Source organism: Equus asinus, chromosome 9 (genome assembly GCF_041296235.1).
Source record: "Equus asinus isolate D_3611 breed Donkey chromosome 9, EquAss-T2T_v2, whole genome shotgun sequence".
Classification (NCBI taxonomy): Eukaryota; Metazoa; Chordata; class Mammalia; order Perissodactyla; family Equidae; genus Equus; species Equus asinus.
In genome coordinates, this window is record NC_091798.1 from 44,378,124 (window position 1) to 44,393,815 (window position 15,692).

The window sequence follows — 15,692 nt, forward strand, 5'->3', positions numbered from 1 at the left end:
ATCCAGTCCCCTTGGACAAGCAACTGTTTATTCTTCAGGTTTCCACTGCCTGGAAGCTCAAGGAGGGCAGGGTCCTGGTGACACACACGGTACACAACCCAGAACATTGGCAGAGCAAGGTGCGTGGTCAATAGAGTCACTGTTGAATGAACAATGAATGAATGGTGTTACTTCCTCAGAGAAACCCTTCCTGAATGCCCCCCGTCCACAGATGAGCCCAGGCCTCCCTAACTCGCAGCTCCCTCAGCGTCTTTGCCCCTGCTAGACTGTGAGCTGCCCCAGGGCAGGGGGGGTGGCTACATTCCCCATATCTTCCAGAGCCTGGCACAGAGCAGGTGCTCTGGAAAGAATGAATAAGAAACAAATGTGGGCAAAAATCTTCCCTGATCTAGCAACAGATGCCCGAGGTGCCTCCCAAACCTTCCCACTGTCCCAGGTAGGCAGCTCAAGGAGGTGGGAAAGTCCAGCAGTCCTGCCTTTGATGCTGAACTTCACCTCTTACCAGGTGTGGCTGTGGGTATCTCCCTCACCCACTCTGAATTCCAGGGGACGCCAACAATGGAGAGGAGCAAATGAAATCCTGCCCCTAAGCACGGCCCCTGGTGCATACTGAGTGCCCACTATGACCATCACTCTTAGACTCCTTAGGAGGTAGCAGCAGGTCCCTTGGGGCACCCAGGGAACACCTGCTATTTCACTGAGCCCACTGCTGGGTATGTATATAGGACTCCCTACCCGACTCAGTGCAACAGAGCCTCACACCAGCCAGCACAGAAAACATTGCTTTATTAACTGCGTTTGCCAACACACGAGGAGAGCAAAGGGCTCCTTGAGACACAGGCCCAGGCGGGGGCCAGGGTCTGGAAACCCCCATGAGTGAGCAGGACAGGATGGGAGTGGGAGCTACGCAGCAGGGCAACACAGAATCATGCAGGGCACGGCGGGCACTGGCCACCCCATGGCGGCCATACATTCTATTGCTCATTAAGGGTAGCGAACATGGACAATGTACAAAAAGGAGAAATAGGTCTTTGCGTTAATGAAAAATACATTTTTTCTCTACAAAGGAATCTTTTCTAATACAAGAAAATAAATATTGCAACATAAGCCAAAAATAATTTAAAATTGCTCTTTTCAATATATTTTCAGTATTTCTCTTGTATATTAACAAATGGCACATCACTTTCTTTGAAACAAAGACAGAAGGTGTCTCCTCCTGTGACATTCATATCATCCCCTCACCCCGAGCTGATGTGGAGCACAGAGTGCTGTGCATCTGAGGGACAAGGTGGCAGGAAGTGCCTTAAAGAACAACCAAAGGTCCCAGACTCCGGCCCTGGCTCTTTGGCCAATGTGGCCAGGTAGGCCAGGGGCATGGGAAGTGGCCTTCCCATGAGCCTTGCTACAGGCATCCAGACCATTCTGCAGAGGTGCAGGCATGGGCAGAGGTTGGCCACATCTGGCAGTGAGCAAGGAAATGCCAAGTCCAGCTGCTGCTAGTGTCTGTTAGAATTGGGCAGTTGATTCCGCAGGAATTGCCCCAGCAAGTCCCACAGCGTGCCCATACCCTGCACACGCAGACATACATGCACGTAGACACACGAGACGTGCCCTGGCACACCCCCCACCCAACAGTCCCACACCCATATCTGGAAACCGGGGTGGCTTCTCCAAGGAAACCAAGATCCTTACACTGCAAACGCTCACACACTGTCACAAAGTCAGAGCTCATTTAACAAAATAAACCCTTCTCCCTTTCTTTTCCTTATTTGTTTTAAAATACATTTACGATCCATAAAAATACTTTCCTTGCACATTATCCTTTCTCACTTGATGATGGGGAAGGAGGTGGAGGGCAGCCAGGATGGGGAGAATGGGGCCAACAGCCAGAATGAGTTACAGAGCAGCTTCTCCCTCCCTGAGGAGGGCCAGTGAGTGTGGACAGATGTGGTCGAGAGAAAGGTGTGCCTCAGCCTCTGGCCTGGAAAAGGGCTTCTGCCTTCTTCCCTGCTTCCCGCTTTACCCTCAGGGGTGGCAAGGCTGTCTGTCTACCCTGTAGACAGTAGGCTGGACAGAGAGTGAAGGTGCTGTGGCTAAAGGCAGAAAGGATAGCGGTGGGGACCGGCATCCTTGTCCTCCTTGCAGCCTGGCGGACATTCTAGAGGTGCACAGCTGCCTGGTAGGACAGCTCTAGGGTTTGGCCAGGGAGTGAAGCGGCCCCCACCAGCCAGCCAGACACCTGGGTTCTGTGCAGGACACGGGCTCCAGAGAAAGTCCAGCCCAAAGCAAGAGCCAACTGAGAAGAGGGTCGGAATCCAGAGGCCAACTTGAGCAGAGGCCCCCTGAAGAGTGCTGGCGGCCCCACCTGGCCCCTCTGGTCCAGACCCTGGCTAGACCCACGACACTCTCTCCCTGGTTCCCTCCCTGCTCCTGCCTCTAGGAAGCCAGACTCTGCCTCAGCATGGGTGAAGGGATAAGGGACAAGTGCTGGGTCTCCTGGACCTGAGCCATTCCTAGCACCCCCAGTTCTACCACCGGCAGAGTTTGGTTGTTCTTTAAGCTTGTCCCTTTGCTTCCTGCGAGGTCAGACTGGGCAATCCAGCACAGACGTGGCTGTGACCCGAGGTGACCCAAAGCACGGGGAAGGAGGAAGTTCTGTTCAAAGGCAGTAAACAGAGAATGGGGTTGGGACGCTGATGCTGACACTGCACTGGCCACTACTACCAAGGCGGGCAGGCAGACTAAACTCTACATGGCAGCTCATGCTGTCCCAACGCCCAGAATCCTTGAAGCCCTCTCTGAGTCCACTCCGACTGGACAGATTTGTCCGATTCTCTGAACTCAATCATATCTTTCTTTCCTGTTTTGCTAAAATTCACATGAAACTGAGTGTCGATGACAATGCCACTGTCGTACCTTGATAGTTTTGGAGTCGGGGGTGGGTGGTCAAGCTGTTACCCACCCCGCTGATTTGCGCTTGTGTATCTGCGTGGGGGGAACCACAGGGTAAAGACTTTTGCCAGGCTGGTTTCGCTGTCAGTATTCTTCCCCACTGTGAGTCTGAGTTTAGGAGAGCTCACAGGGGGCCCAGCCCAGGATCTGAAATCCAACACCGGGTTCCCAGTTCCAACAGTTCAGCAGCAGAACAGCATCCTCTTCCAAGAGCCTGGGCTCCTCTCCTTGGGTGTGTGCAATAAACATGTTTCTATACTTTGTTGCTAAAGAACTCCATTAAAAAAAAAAGTCCAAGTGACAAGTTGTCAGGTCCAGGCTGTGCTGTATTATGGTCAAAATATTCTTTGGCATCCATAGAATGATTCGATTGATTCACTGGACTTTTGCAAGGTTCTTGATGGAGAAGTTCTGGCTTTACCAGTGGCAGAAGTGACCCAGGAGTAATTCATAAAAGAAAAAAACATGTTTTCACTGAATTCCTTTTTCATTTGTTCCCTGAGCTATCACCCTGGGGCCACTCCACTGAAACTCTTCAGACCAACTACCTGGGACCTGGGGGGGGAGCGGGGAAGGGGAGACGTGGCGGAGGGGAGGACGGGCACAGCTGGGAAAGGGTTAAGGCTCAGAGGGACAGAGGAACCAGGAACATCCAGCAAGACTTAAAACAGCCCCGGCAGGCCACCACCGGCCGCCCTGGGCCCCGGGATCCCACTGCTCGTTGGAGGGAGGAGTTTCCAAAAGGAAAACAAGGAAGAAGCTCATCTCGTAGCAGGGCTGGGAAACTTGAAAAGGCAAATGGTCTGGCCTGGTCAGCTGGCTGGGAGTGACCAGACTTCGGCCAAGACTGGCCCCAAAGGAAGGAAGGAAGTTGGAGCCCCAGAGCGATTCTCTGCGGCGTGCGAGTCTGAGCCCCACGCCCCTGTCTGGCCACTGGCCCTCCCTTGCAGCCCTCCGCCGGCACTGGCGGCTGGCTGTTTGGGAGTCCCCTGAGTAAATGGCACAGCTCAGGAAGGATTCTGGGAACCCCTTCCCAGAGCCGCTGGGCTGGGCACTGGCAGGGGCAGAGCAGCAAGGGAGTGGAGGGTCGCGGGGTGGGCGGGCAGGCCTCAGATGATGTGGGTTGATCAGGAACGGCTGTGGTTCCCCTGGAACCGGCGGGCCCTCTGCGCCCCCTCAGTGCTTTCTCGTATAAGCTCGTTGTGCTTGTGACAGTGAGTAGACTCTGGCTGGGTATCACTTATTATACTTCCTTGGGGATCAGTGGAGTGCAGCAGGACCCCCCAAATAGACCCCAGTGGGATTTGGGGGCAAGGAGGGGCAGGCCCTGGGCTGGCCCATCTGCCATGAAATAATGCCCAAACGACAGTCTGTGTCACCCAGTGGCAGCAGGCTGGAGTCCTGAGCTCTTCCTCACCTTGCCTACATCTAGCCAGGAGCCCAGCAGTGCCACGTGGGCCAGGGCGGGGATGCTGCCGCAGCAGGGGCGGTGCACAGGGCCTAGTATGGTCCTCGTGGCTAGAGCCGTGGAAGGAATCCTAATGTCCTAGGCCAGCACAGAGGAAAGACAACAGTGTGGAATTCGAAACTCTCTCTATATTAAAAATAAAACCACAACAGAGTGGCAGCCTCGAGGGTCTGAGACACTCAGCAGAGATTGGAAATGGCAGTTGTGACTAGGCTGAGGCCTCATGGGGGGACCAGGGCAGGGCCCAGGACAGGAGCAGGGGTAACTTAGGAAGCCAGTACCCCCATGCGGACCACCTCCTCAGTCCCTGCTTCCCGGGGACCCCGCTGCACCCCGCTGTCCTCAGCCTCCACATCTGAGTCGCTCATCTCCCCATCAGAGAAGTAGCCATCAGTCTCAGTGTCAAAGTGTAGGCTGACCTTTGGCCTCTCGGCCACAGCTGAAGGCGGTCCTGTCCCAGCATCAGGCCTGGCGCCTGGTGATCTCCGGGTTCCCTTGCTCTCACGGGGCAGCCGGAGCCGGCTTGAGGCCTTGGGGCTCGCTGTAGGGCCAGGCACTTGGACATTCAAGTCGGCGGCCATTGGGGCCGCCTCGTCCGGGGTCTCGGGGGCCAGCGGTGGGGGGCTGTCAGGGGCTGCTGGGACAGGACAGTCCCCAGCTGTAGGACTGGATGGCAGGTGAGAAGGTGTTCGCCGTGGTGGTTTCCTGGCAGGTGTCCCTTGACCCCCTTTGCCGCTGCCTGCATCCTGTCCCCAGGGTTTCTTCTGGGGTTTGTCTGGAGTCGTCCGTGAACCAGGCCCGTCCTGTGGTGGTTTCTTCTTGGCAGGCAGGCGGGTGCGGCCGCGGGCCTTCCTGGCAGGGTCGCTGGGTCGCAGCGAGGGGTCCCGCATGAAGCTCAGCAGTGTCTCCTCGTCTTGCAGCAGCTCCTCCGACAGCAGCCCCGGAGCGGGATCTTCACGGTGCCCATTGTTTAGCGACCACTCACTCATGGCCATGTTCTCTGCTGTGATCTGCACGGACTGTGCCAGCCAGCTGTTAAAGAAGGTGCCATCGATGGGGAAGGAGGTGGACAGGCCTGGCCGAGGAGAGAGGAGCAGGTGAGAGGCCAGCACGTGTGCGTCCCACCCTCTTGCAGAAAGCCCTCCTTGGCCCTCGCCAGCAGGCCACTGTGCGCCTTTCTCCCTCTTTCCCTCTGTGCTGGGCCCACTTGAGCCATCTTGTTTCATCCATTCCTCCCACCAACACCACCAAAGTGTACGGTCCACGCCATTTACCTGTCTCCCTAGGATATCCTACTCTCAGAACTAGGTTCATAATTTGTGGAGCTGGGTGCAAAGTGAAAATGCAGGCTTCCTGTTCAAAAATTATTTAGAATTTCAAGGTGGCAACAGTAGAGCATTAAACCAAGTGAGGGCCCTTTGAGACTGCAGAGGTGCAGTGCACACCCATGAAGCTGACCCTGCCCAACACCACATCCTGGGGGCACAGAGGATGGAAGAATGGAGAAAAATGCCCTCCGGCCACTAGGGGGCGCTGGGTTGCCTCAGAGCTTCCAAAGCAGGAAACTGGGATAAGGGTGTCAAGCATGAATAGTGCAGTAGGTATATCTGGGTACAAGGTCCCTCTAGGACATCAGGGCCAGCTCTAGCTACAGGCCCTCCCTCTTTTACTGAGGTCTTGGGAGGGGCAGCTCATGAGACTGGGTCTCCCATTAGACACCCAAGTTGTCCCCTTCCTGAGACTGAGGGAACTAAAAGATGACCGGGGACTTTGGTGCTGGAGGGGAGGTCTAAAAGAAGTCTCCACCACAAATCCCTGAGAAGTGTTCTAGAGGAAGCACATGACATCCTGGGAGATAGAGCCCAAAGCTGGGGGCCTCTCAAGAACTGCTCTGGGGCTGGCCCCGTGGCCGAGTGGTTAATTTCGAGCACTCCGCTGCAGGCGGCCCAGTGTTTTGTTGGTTCAAATCCTGGGCACGGACATGGCACTGCTCATCAAACCACACTGAGGCAGCGTCCCACATGCCACAACTAGAAGGACCCACAATGAAGAACATACAACTATGTACCGGGGGGCTTTGGGGAGAAAAAGGAAAAAAATAAAATCTTTAAAAAAAAAAAAGAACTGCTCTGCCTAATGGGACAACAGTAAGGAGGCTAGTGAAAGCGACGATGGGCTGGGCCAGTGCCGGTGTCCACTTCTTTGGGTCTCTCTAGGTGGCTTCAGGATGGTTTGCTGGTACTGAAGAGAGGGCCCATTTAAGAAGACGCTGGCAGTGGGACAAGGATGGAGAATTCTGGCAGATCCTCAACTCCCCGCATGGGGCTGGGTTCCTAGAAGGGCCCAGATGGCCTAGAGGTCCCGTAAACACCTCCGGGAAAATCTAGCATTCAGGACCCTAACCAGGGAAATGAGGGGCAGTTCCTGAGCTCCTGGACCCAGCCTCGAGGTCTACAAAAGGGGAATTTCTCAGGATGCCAGACCAGGCTCTTACACCCTAGTCTCCTTTATGGCTGGAAAGTATGAGCGCCTGGGCAAGGAAGGGCCTGGTTACCCTCTTGGGCCTCCCACTCTGTGCAGTGGGGGTGCTGGTGGTCCCTGCTGACCTTACATGGAGGGCTGCAAGTGGAGTGATGGTGTGAGCTTGGCTGTGTCTGCCAGGCCAGCGTGGCCACTCACTCACCCAGCTGCCCCAGGACTGAGTCCGGCCCCACTTTCACTTTTTCTTTCTTCTCAGGGCTGCCTTTTGGGCCCTCGCGCCCTTTCCTTTTCGAGTCGCTCTTCTTGCCCTTTGCTCTCCTCCCAGACCGCTCTGCATCAGGGAAAGAGACAGCGGGAGGGAGGTATTTACTCCGAGTAGCCTCACCGAGAATAAAGATCACTGCATGTTCTCCCAGGAGTCTTCCCTCACCTGGGGCCCCACCTTCCAGGTCACCTCACCATGCCTCTGTGCTCCAGGCTCAGAGCTGTGGGGGGCCTGGGATAACTGAGCTCCAGTGAGTCAGGGGGCGGCCGGTATGGGAGAGAGGGCTAACTGCCCACTGCTGCTCTTGAGGCACTTAGGGAGGGCACAGGGCCACGAAGAAGGTGGAGGACCACCGTGTAGGACCTGGACTGCAATCTGATCTACATGGCCTACAGATCTTGGGAGAGTCCTGGGGGGTGGGAAGGTTGGTTGGAGCTGAGTGGACAGGGCAGGGCCTTGAATGCCAGGCTGAGAAGTCAGACATGAAGATAGAACACTATCAGAGGAGTCCAGAGGCTTGGGTTCCAGTCCTGACACAGTAGTCAGGCCCCTTGAATAAGTCTCCTGCCTTGGTCTCCTGGGCTGCTTTCGAGGTCAGAGAGTAGATGGGAGATTCGGGGGTGCACACCTGGCCCTCATATTCTTTCAGTCCATGACCACTTAGATCTAGGGAGCCAGAGAGAACACTGGAGTACAGGAGGGACATCTGGAAAGGGGAGGCCTAGCTACCAGGAACCTTCTCCCAGCTTCTCAGCCAGAGGCTGGAGGGCTTCCCGAATAAGGGGTTAAAAGAGGTTGAGGGTGTGACCTCATCTCCAGGAATCTTCTAGCTCTGCTGTTAACTCCTTGTGCAACTTCAGGCCAGGCCTCAGCCTCCTTATCTATAACATGGGACCAGCGCCTGGAAAGTTTGGAGGGAGCTTTCTGAGGTCCCCCACTGCCCTCAGGATAGTCTCCTTCCAAGAGCCGCAAGACCTTGCACATCTGACCCTGGCAACCCCTCAGCCTCACTTCAGACGTCTTCCTTCTATCCTGGTGGCAGCTACGCCAGCCTCCTTCCAGCTTCTCTAACAAGACAAGCTCTGGCCTCTAGGTTTCCAAATATGCTGTTTCCTTATCCTGTCCTTCACCTGGTTCAGCTCACAGCCTAAATATCACTACCACTGGGAAGCTGTCTCCAGCCCTCTGGCCAGGTGGGCCTCAGCAATATGCCTGTGGCCCATGTTCCACCTCAGGGGTCAAGCGTCACAACACTGAAGGCATCAGCTTTGGGCAGAGGCAAACTAGCCTTCTCTCCAAATGCCCTGCCTGGAACAAAGGGCTGCCTGTTGCTGCCACTCAGGTCTGGGAGCTGCAAATGTCCCTGGACTCAATGTGGAGATACAGACCCACCAAGCTCTTGATCGTGTTTCTGGAATCCTGTGCCTGAGGGCACTGCACGTCTTGCCACTCTCTGCTGCCTCTCCTTCTGTAGCTGGATGTGTGGCCACAGCAAGATCCTAGGACGCCTGAGATGTTGTTCCAGAATCACCGTTGCCGTGAAGCCATCCCTGATATGGCTGTCATTGCACTGGCACCAACTGCAGCCCCTTGGGCACCACTTTCCTTTATCTTTCCAGATGGTGAGCTCTAAAAGGGCAGGAACCTGGTCCGTTCAGTCCGTGGCAGCATGCCCTGCAGTGTCTAGCACAGGACCCGGCACTCTGCTGATGCTCAGTTAGTGCTCATTGAAAAATTAACAGACAAGAGGGAACCCAGAAAATTCTGGCAGCCAGGAAGGTGCCATACTCTTGGGAGGGCATGGTGAACTCTGACCCCTACATGGCCATGACCTGGCCTGACCCAGCAGCTGTACTTGGCAGTGCTGGATTCTCGGGCCAGAGTGGGCAGTGATCCCAGGGTGCAAATGAGGCAGCTCGGCTCTCGGGCAGAGCTGTGCTGGCAGTGGCGGCTCCTGGCTCAAGATCTCTCTCCATCCAGCTATTTCTGCTGCAAGAATTCAACATGAGGGCACCATTTTTTGAGTTAAGCTTTGCCCTCCTTAACACGTCTGGGAAGGGCCTTGTGTCTGGCAATATGCACACAACTAACAGATGAGACCCATGTCAGAGCTTCTTCGGCCTTTGATTTCCAGATCTGTGAAATGCATGTGACGGCAAGAGAACAAGAAGAAAACCGAGAAAAAAAATGCTGGTGCAGGGCCTGAATGCCATCGGATGAGGTCAGAGACAAAGAATGCCCAGGTCCTTTTCCATCTCTGGGGCAGCTGCCTTCTTCAGGATTGACAGGCACACACACAGCACTTTAGGGAAGCCCGCCAGCTTTGGGCCCTTCCTGCCCAGTACGTCTAGAGCCACTAGGACTCTGGGTTTGCACCCATCCATATGCAATTTACTCCTGAACCACTACGGCCCTGGCACTACCTGGGCGTCCCCAGTGAACCAGAAAGCTCCGTGAGAGCTGGCCTGATGCCCACATTCCAACATTCCAATCTCCAGCTCCTTGCCTACCAACATACAACTAGGGCCCTGGGAGGTCCCCATCTTGGCTTACTAACTGGACATGGAGGGTTGGGGTGGGGGGCCAGTGGCCCCTGGCCCCACACACATGCCCCCACCAGGCCCCGAAGACACATACCCTCCTTGGGCCCTAGCCCCTTGAGAGTGTGCACACTGAGGGGGGGCTGGCGGTGGGTAGGGAAGGTGCCTACCTCGACACAGATCTTGTTCAATAAGTTTCATCTGCAGGTGGAATATCTGCTCCTGGAGCTTGCAGATGGCGTGTTTCGTTCTTTCGCGCCTTGTCACCATGTAGCACAGATTTCTAACCTGAGGAAACATAAGAAAGATTTTCCACCTTACTCACGGGCAACTACCCCTGACCTCCCAGCTCTGGGGCCACTGCTGCCTGACCTGCCCAGGACATCTGGGAATCAGTTCCCAGACCCTGAGTGCATCCTCAACCCTGAGCTACAGTTCCCTGATCCAAGACACAGGCTGAGCACAGCCTTGGCCCTGTGGCCACTGGCTGAGCCAGAGTGGGCAGGGAGAGCACCTAGTTAGTTCAGACTGGTGACTCTCCCTTGTTCCTCTCGGCCTTAACTTCCTGGCCGAGTCAGCCACACTGCCCCCCTAAGGCCCTTCCAACTGGCTGCTCTCCCCTATATATGCAGTGCCCCAAGGCTGACTGGGGGCCTCATAAGGTCACCAAGTCCACCCGTCTTCCTCCTGTGCAAGGCCTCTTTCCCATGAAAGACACTCGTCAGCCACAAGCACCACAGCAAAAACCACCTCCGATCCTGCGACATGAATGGTCATGGCACATGGAGCAGAGACAACTCCAGGAGAACAGCTTCGAGCAGAGAGGCAATCCCTGACCCACCTGGGCCCAGCCTGTAGCTGACCCATGTCCACCTGCTACACTGGGACCTGAGCCAGGCCCACCCCTGCTTTGGCCTAGGCCCCCACTCCACATGGCCATGTTCGTTTAGCCAGAGACAGAAGCCATCAGGGAGAAGGGCAGGGGCCTCTCCAACTCCTGTAGGCCAGCTAGGAAGAAGAGCCTCTTAGCGCCTAGGAGACCAGTCTGCTTAGCCCACGGGACGTGGACCCACCCTGCAGCTGGTCTGGAAGCACCTAAAGGATGGGCTGTGTTGCTCCCTGTCCACCTGGCAGCTTTCCCCAGCGTGCCGTCCCTCAACAGCTGCTCTCAGGGTACATCACACTTCTAGGGCCAAGACCAGGCCCTCTCCTTTGAGACATTTCCTTGTTCTGGCATCATCTTCAGCTCAGTTTGGAGCCTCCAGAGCAGGGACAGCTGGCCAGGAGCTGCTGAACTGGAATTCTGGGTCCCATGAGGGTCTTTCCAGCTGGAGCTAATACCTCTGCCTCCAGCTGGGTTTCATCTTCAAGGCTGAGTTCAGTCTTCATGTCCTTAAGCTGCCTGGGGCTGACCTGTGGGTTCCAGAGCCCCCTCCTGTTATCATGACCACCATGTCTTGTGGCCTGCAGGTAGCCAAGAACAGACCTCTTTGCTGGCACAAGTGTCCTTGTCCCCTTCCTGAGCCTAGCTGTGAAGGAGATCCCAGGTCTGCTCCAGTCTCAGGCTTCCACAGGAAGGGCTCTACATGGGCTCTCTGCAGTACTCCAGGCAGGTCGGGGCACCTCAGCCTGGACTGTGAACACCAGGCCATCCTCGAGGCCAGCACCTCCCCAAGGGGCAGCCGCCTGGGGAAGGGAGCCCTTGCCCTGGCATATGGGCACTGTCTGACTTCCTCTCAAACCCTGGGCTTCCTCAGGACCAGGATCTCCTTCTAACCAAGCTCGTTCCACGCGTCCCTAAACACAGGCTGCGGCTCTGTCAACTCATGTTGTGTTGTGCCCTAGGCTCAGCGGTGAGCATTGCCATCGGGGTCCCTTTCTTCTGAGGGCTTGCTGCCTAGCAAGGAGACAGATGCTGACCAAGCACTGACAGGACCCAGACTTGGGGGTGGTGAGAAGGCTTCCTGGAGAAAGGGGAAGCTAGGCCAAGTGGGAGTTACTTGCCGAGGGACATAGGCTGGGGACAAGGACCCAGAGTAAGGCCAGGCAGGGGAGAGGCAAGGTGAGGCTTTGTGGCTAGAGTGTCAGGCTTTGAGGCCTGAGCCAGGCCAAGGGGAGTTGAAGAAGGATTTAGTGGGGGTGGGTTGGGGTGAAGTGTCTGTAAGTGCTGAGACCCCGGAGTCATCCATAAGGAGCCAGCTCCTCATCTGCCCCCAGGGCTGAACCCTCAGTATCCCCATCAGTCCCTCCTGGTGACGTGACTCCTCCCCATCAGCTCCCTCTACTTCCAAGTCATCCCCATCATCTTCGCCTGGACAACTAGCCATTCTGCTACCCCAGAGCAATCTCCTTGAAATGGAAATGGAAATCTTCTTAAAATGTAAATTCTCCTCCCCTTAAAACCTCCAATGGCTTCTGTACTGGGTTCAATCATTCCCCCTGCCAAAATTTATGTCTACCTGGAACCTCAGATGTAATTAGTTAAGATGAGGTCACACCAAATATGAATGAACCTAAACCCAGTGACTAGTGCCCTTATAAAAGGCCATGTGAAGATATACAGAGAGAATGCCAGAGGCAGAGACTGGAGTCATGGGTCTACAAGTCAAGGAAGGCCAAGGGTTGCTGGCAACCACCAGAAGCCAGGAGAGAGGCACAGAAGACTCTCCTTCAGAGCCTCTAGAGGGAATCAACCTTGCTGACACCTTGATCTCGCACTTCTGGCCTCTAGAACCGTGAGAAAACAAATTGCTGTTGTTTAAAGCCACCGAGTTTGTAGTACTTTGTCACAGCAGCCCTAGGAAACCAATACAGCTTCCTTCCTGTCACACCTAAAAAATCAGAGTCACAGCCCAAAGCCTTGCCCAACCTGACCTCCCACTGTCACCTCACAGCCTGGGTCTCACGGTCCTCCAGGCTCAGCTGCACTGCCCTCCAGTCTCCTTCTTTTGGCCTTGGGGCCTTGGTATATACTCAACTCTTAGCCCAGAATGCTCTTCACCCCTCTCTTCCCAAGGCTGGACCTCGTCCTTTAAGTCCAGGCTCAAATGTCACCTCCAAAGGCCTTCCTTGTCCACTGCATCTAAGCAGCCCAGCATTTTCTCCCTGCATCCTGGTCTGTTTCCTTACTGGCAGTCACATGGCCTAGCACACATGGGGACAGTGGGGAATTCCACCGCTCTTTGGAGGCCTCAGAACAAATCAGTCAATATATGCAACCTGAAAACAGATCAGTCAAGGTCAAGCTTTTAAAAATTTTCTCAAACATGCTATTCTGGAGTTTACTCCACCCTTAAAGGCAACCTGTAAAGATGAGGTGGGGTTCAGAGTTGCAGAGATCTCCCCTAAAGAACCAAGAGTCATTCTTAACTACTTCCTATTAAAATATAGATGTAGTTATTTTTGTCTTCCATCTGAAACTCTAGAGCACGGTTTCTCAAGGCAAGCCCAAAGGAATTACTGGCATCAAGATCCCTCAGGTGGCTGGTGAAAAACACAGATTCCCAGACTTGGGAGAATATGAAACTCTCTGGGGGTGGGGCTCTTAAATATACATTTTATATAGCACTGTGGCATCTGAGAACCGCTGTCCTCAGCCAGGGGCCTCTAAAGAGAGCTACTGAGCTAAAGACAGGCTACCGAGTCAGAGTTTATCACGGTATAGGAAGAAATATTAGAACTTCCACTGGTATACTTTTTGATCACATTAGAAATTCTGATCATGTTTGTTTCACATCATATGGTGTTAGATATGAACGAGATATCAAAAATACAATATACTGCAAGTAAATGCTCAGGCTTTTTTCCTAATAAGGGTACACTACACAATCAGTACTATCCAGAGATTCCTGATATAGCATATAGAAATGCTTCCTTCTGTGAGAATCCCAGTGATGCCAACATTCTTTGGCTGGTACATTGGTCACACGGTGACCCCTTATTCCCATCTCACCCTGGAATCATCAACTGCTTCTCTAATTTCTCCCAAGACTCTTGTTAACATAGCTATATTACCAAATGCTGTAGAATTCCTCTTCCGTGATAGCTCTTGGGGACAAAGTATTGATACCACCTTAGAAGATCACCAAGGTCATCAGGCTCCTTACAGTGTCATTATTGTTTTTTCTGACTATAGAGATAAAATTCTTTAAAAAAAAAAAAATCAGTACAAAAATGAATCAAGTAGAAAAGTCCCCAAAAACTCAGGCAAGAGTTGGTAATAAAAGCAGGTTTTAGGGGCTGGCCCGGTGGTGCAGCGGTGAAGTGCGCACGTTCTAATTCGGTGGCCTGGGGTTCACCAGTTCAGATCCTGGGTGTGGACATGGGACCGTTCAGAAGGCCATGCAGTGGTAGGCGTCCCATATATAAAGCAGAGGAAGATGGGCACAGATGTCAACCCAGGGCCAGTCTTCCTCAGCAAAAAGAGGAGGAATGGTGGCAGATGTTAGCTCAGGGCTAGTCTTCCTCAAAAAAAAAAAAAGAAAAGCAGGTTTTACATTTTGATGAAGTTGTTTTGATATCAGCAAGTTTTGCAGAGAGAACCTGGATGTGGGATGAGGAGGGGGGAGGGATAGGGAGGACTCCCAGCCAGTTATCTTGAGCTAGAATGGACCACGACTGGGGCATGCACGGGAAATGGGGAGGTTGTGGGAGAAGCAGGCTTGGATCTGTGGGCGTGTTGGGCATGAGACTCTGGAACTCAGAAGGGAGGCGTGGGCTGAAGCCAGCTTCCTGATGAGGAGCAGAGCCATGGAGCAGATGCAGCACTGAGAGGTCAGGCAGGTGTGGTGAATGATCACTGGGACCAAGGCACTCAGAGAGGGAGCAGGACAACCAGGTTATTAAGGGGGGATCTGGTCAGAGCATCCACAGAAAAAGTATTTCAAGACCAAGAGTGCGGCCGGCCATGGCTGAGTGGTTAAAGTTCCACACACTCTGCTTCAGTGGCCTGGGTTTGCAGGTTCGGATCCTAGGCGCTGAGCTACTCCACTCATCAGCCATGTTGTGGAGGCATCCCACATACAAAATAGAGGAAGATTGGCACAGATGTTAGCTCGGGGCGAATCTTCCTCATCAAAAAAAAAAGAGAGAGAGAGAGACCAAGGGGATGTTTGACTATGGCAAACACTGCTGAGAAAGCTAGGGGATGAGGATGGAGAAGTGGCCACTGGATGGACGTAGGGAGATGGAGGCTGCTGGTGGCCCTGGTGGAGGGTTCTGGAGTATGGTGGTGGCAGGAGCCTGGCCAGAGTGGGAAGTAAGAGCAGTGAGGGAATGACAGGAAAGGAGAGATGGGGATAGAGGTGGAGAAACCCACACTAGTGGGAGATGGGGAGGGAGGATTTGCTTCCAAAGATGGGAGAAGGTGAAAGATTCAATGCTGGTGGAGTCCTGGAGACGGAGAGGAGATGAAGAAAAGACATAGCCTCTGGAGCTGCAGGGTGTAGGCTGGGGGGCAGGGAGGAGATGGAAGGAAAGGGCAGAGAATGGATGCAGACAGCTCTGCTGGCACAAAGTTGCAGGGTTCTGGTCTGAGGAGCAGCAGGTGAGGTTGTCTCCTAAGAGAACGGGGAGCCCTGAAGAAGGTGGAGCAGGGTGGAGACAGGTCGGGGTTGGGGAGCCCAGAATGTTGCTGGCTGGTGTCCTGCCATGTCTGGCTGCCGGGCACCTTCACGGGGCTCACTGCTCACTGCTACGGGATGGCTCCTGGTGGGCAGAGTAGCTCCTACAGGGTAAGACACTGCCAGGGGTGTGGCCTCCACCCAGGGGCAAGGGCACAGGCAGGGAGCTAAAGCCAAATGGGGTGGGAATGAAGAAAACAGGGGACAGAAGGGTGGTGACCCTGGGAGGGGACTGAACAGGGAAAGCAGGAGGCTGTGGTTAAGAAGGATTTGGGGACTTGGGGACCAGGGAGCAGTTGGAGGGGTGACTGGGCATGGGGCGTGGACAGTAACGGGTTGGGACTAAGGGTCCCAGAGATGGGAGA

General features: G+C 54.3%; 1 protein-coding gene across 17 annotated transcripts in view; it reads right to left on the minus strand.

Annotated features, from left to right (window-relative positions):
* Positions 1–769: 769 nt before the first annotated feature.
* The window catches only part of JADE2 (jade family PHD finger 2), a 51,966-nt gene continuing 37,043 nt past the window's right edge, over positions 770–15,692 (minus strand). For 9 of the 17 annotated variants that reach the window (XM_044780478.2, XM_044780477.2, XM_070517365.1 and 6 more), the window contains 4 exons: positions 9,877–9,994; positions 8,559–8,795; positions 7,104–7,232; positions 770–5,495 (listed from right to left, as the gene is read on the minus strand). In XM_044780478.2, coding sequence (XP_044636413.2) covers positions 4,687–5,495; positions 7,104–7,232; positions 8,559–8,795; positions 9,877–9,994 — 1,293 coding nt within the window. In that variant the 3' untranslated portion in view covers positions 770–4,686. The remainder of the gene's footprint in view (positions 5,496–7,103; positions 7,233–8,558; positions 8,796–9,876; positions 9,995–15,692) is intronic. The other 8 variants (XM_070517359.1, XM_070517360.1, XM_044780482.2 and 5 more) reach the window with 2 other exon arrangements.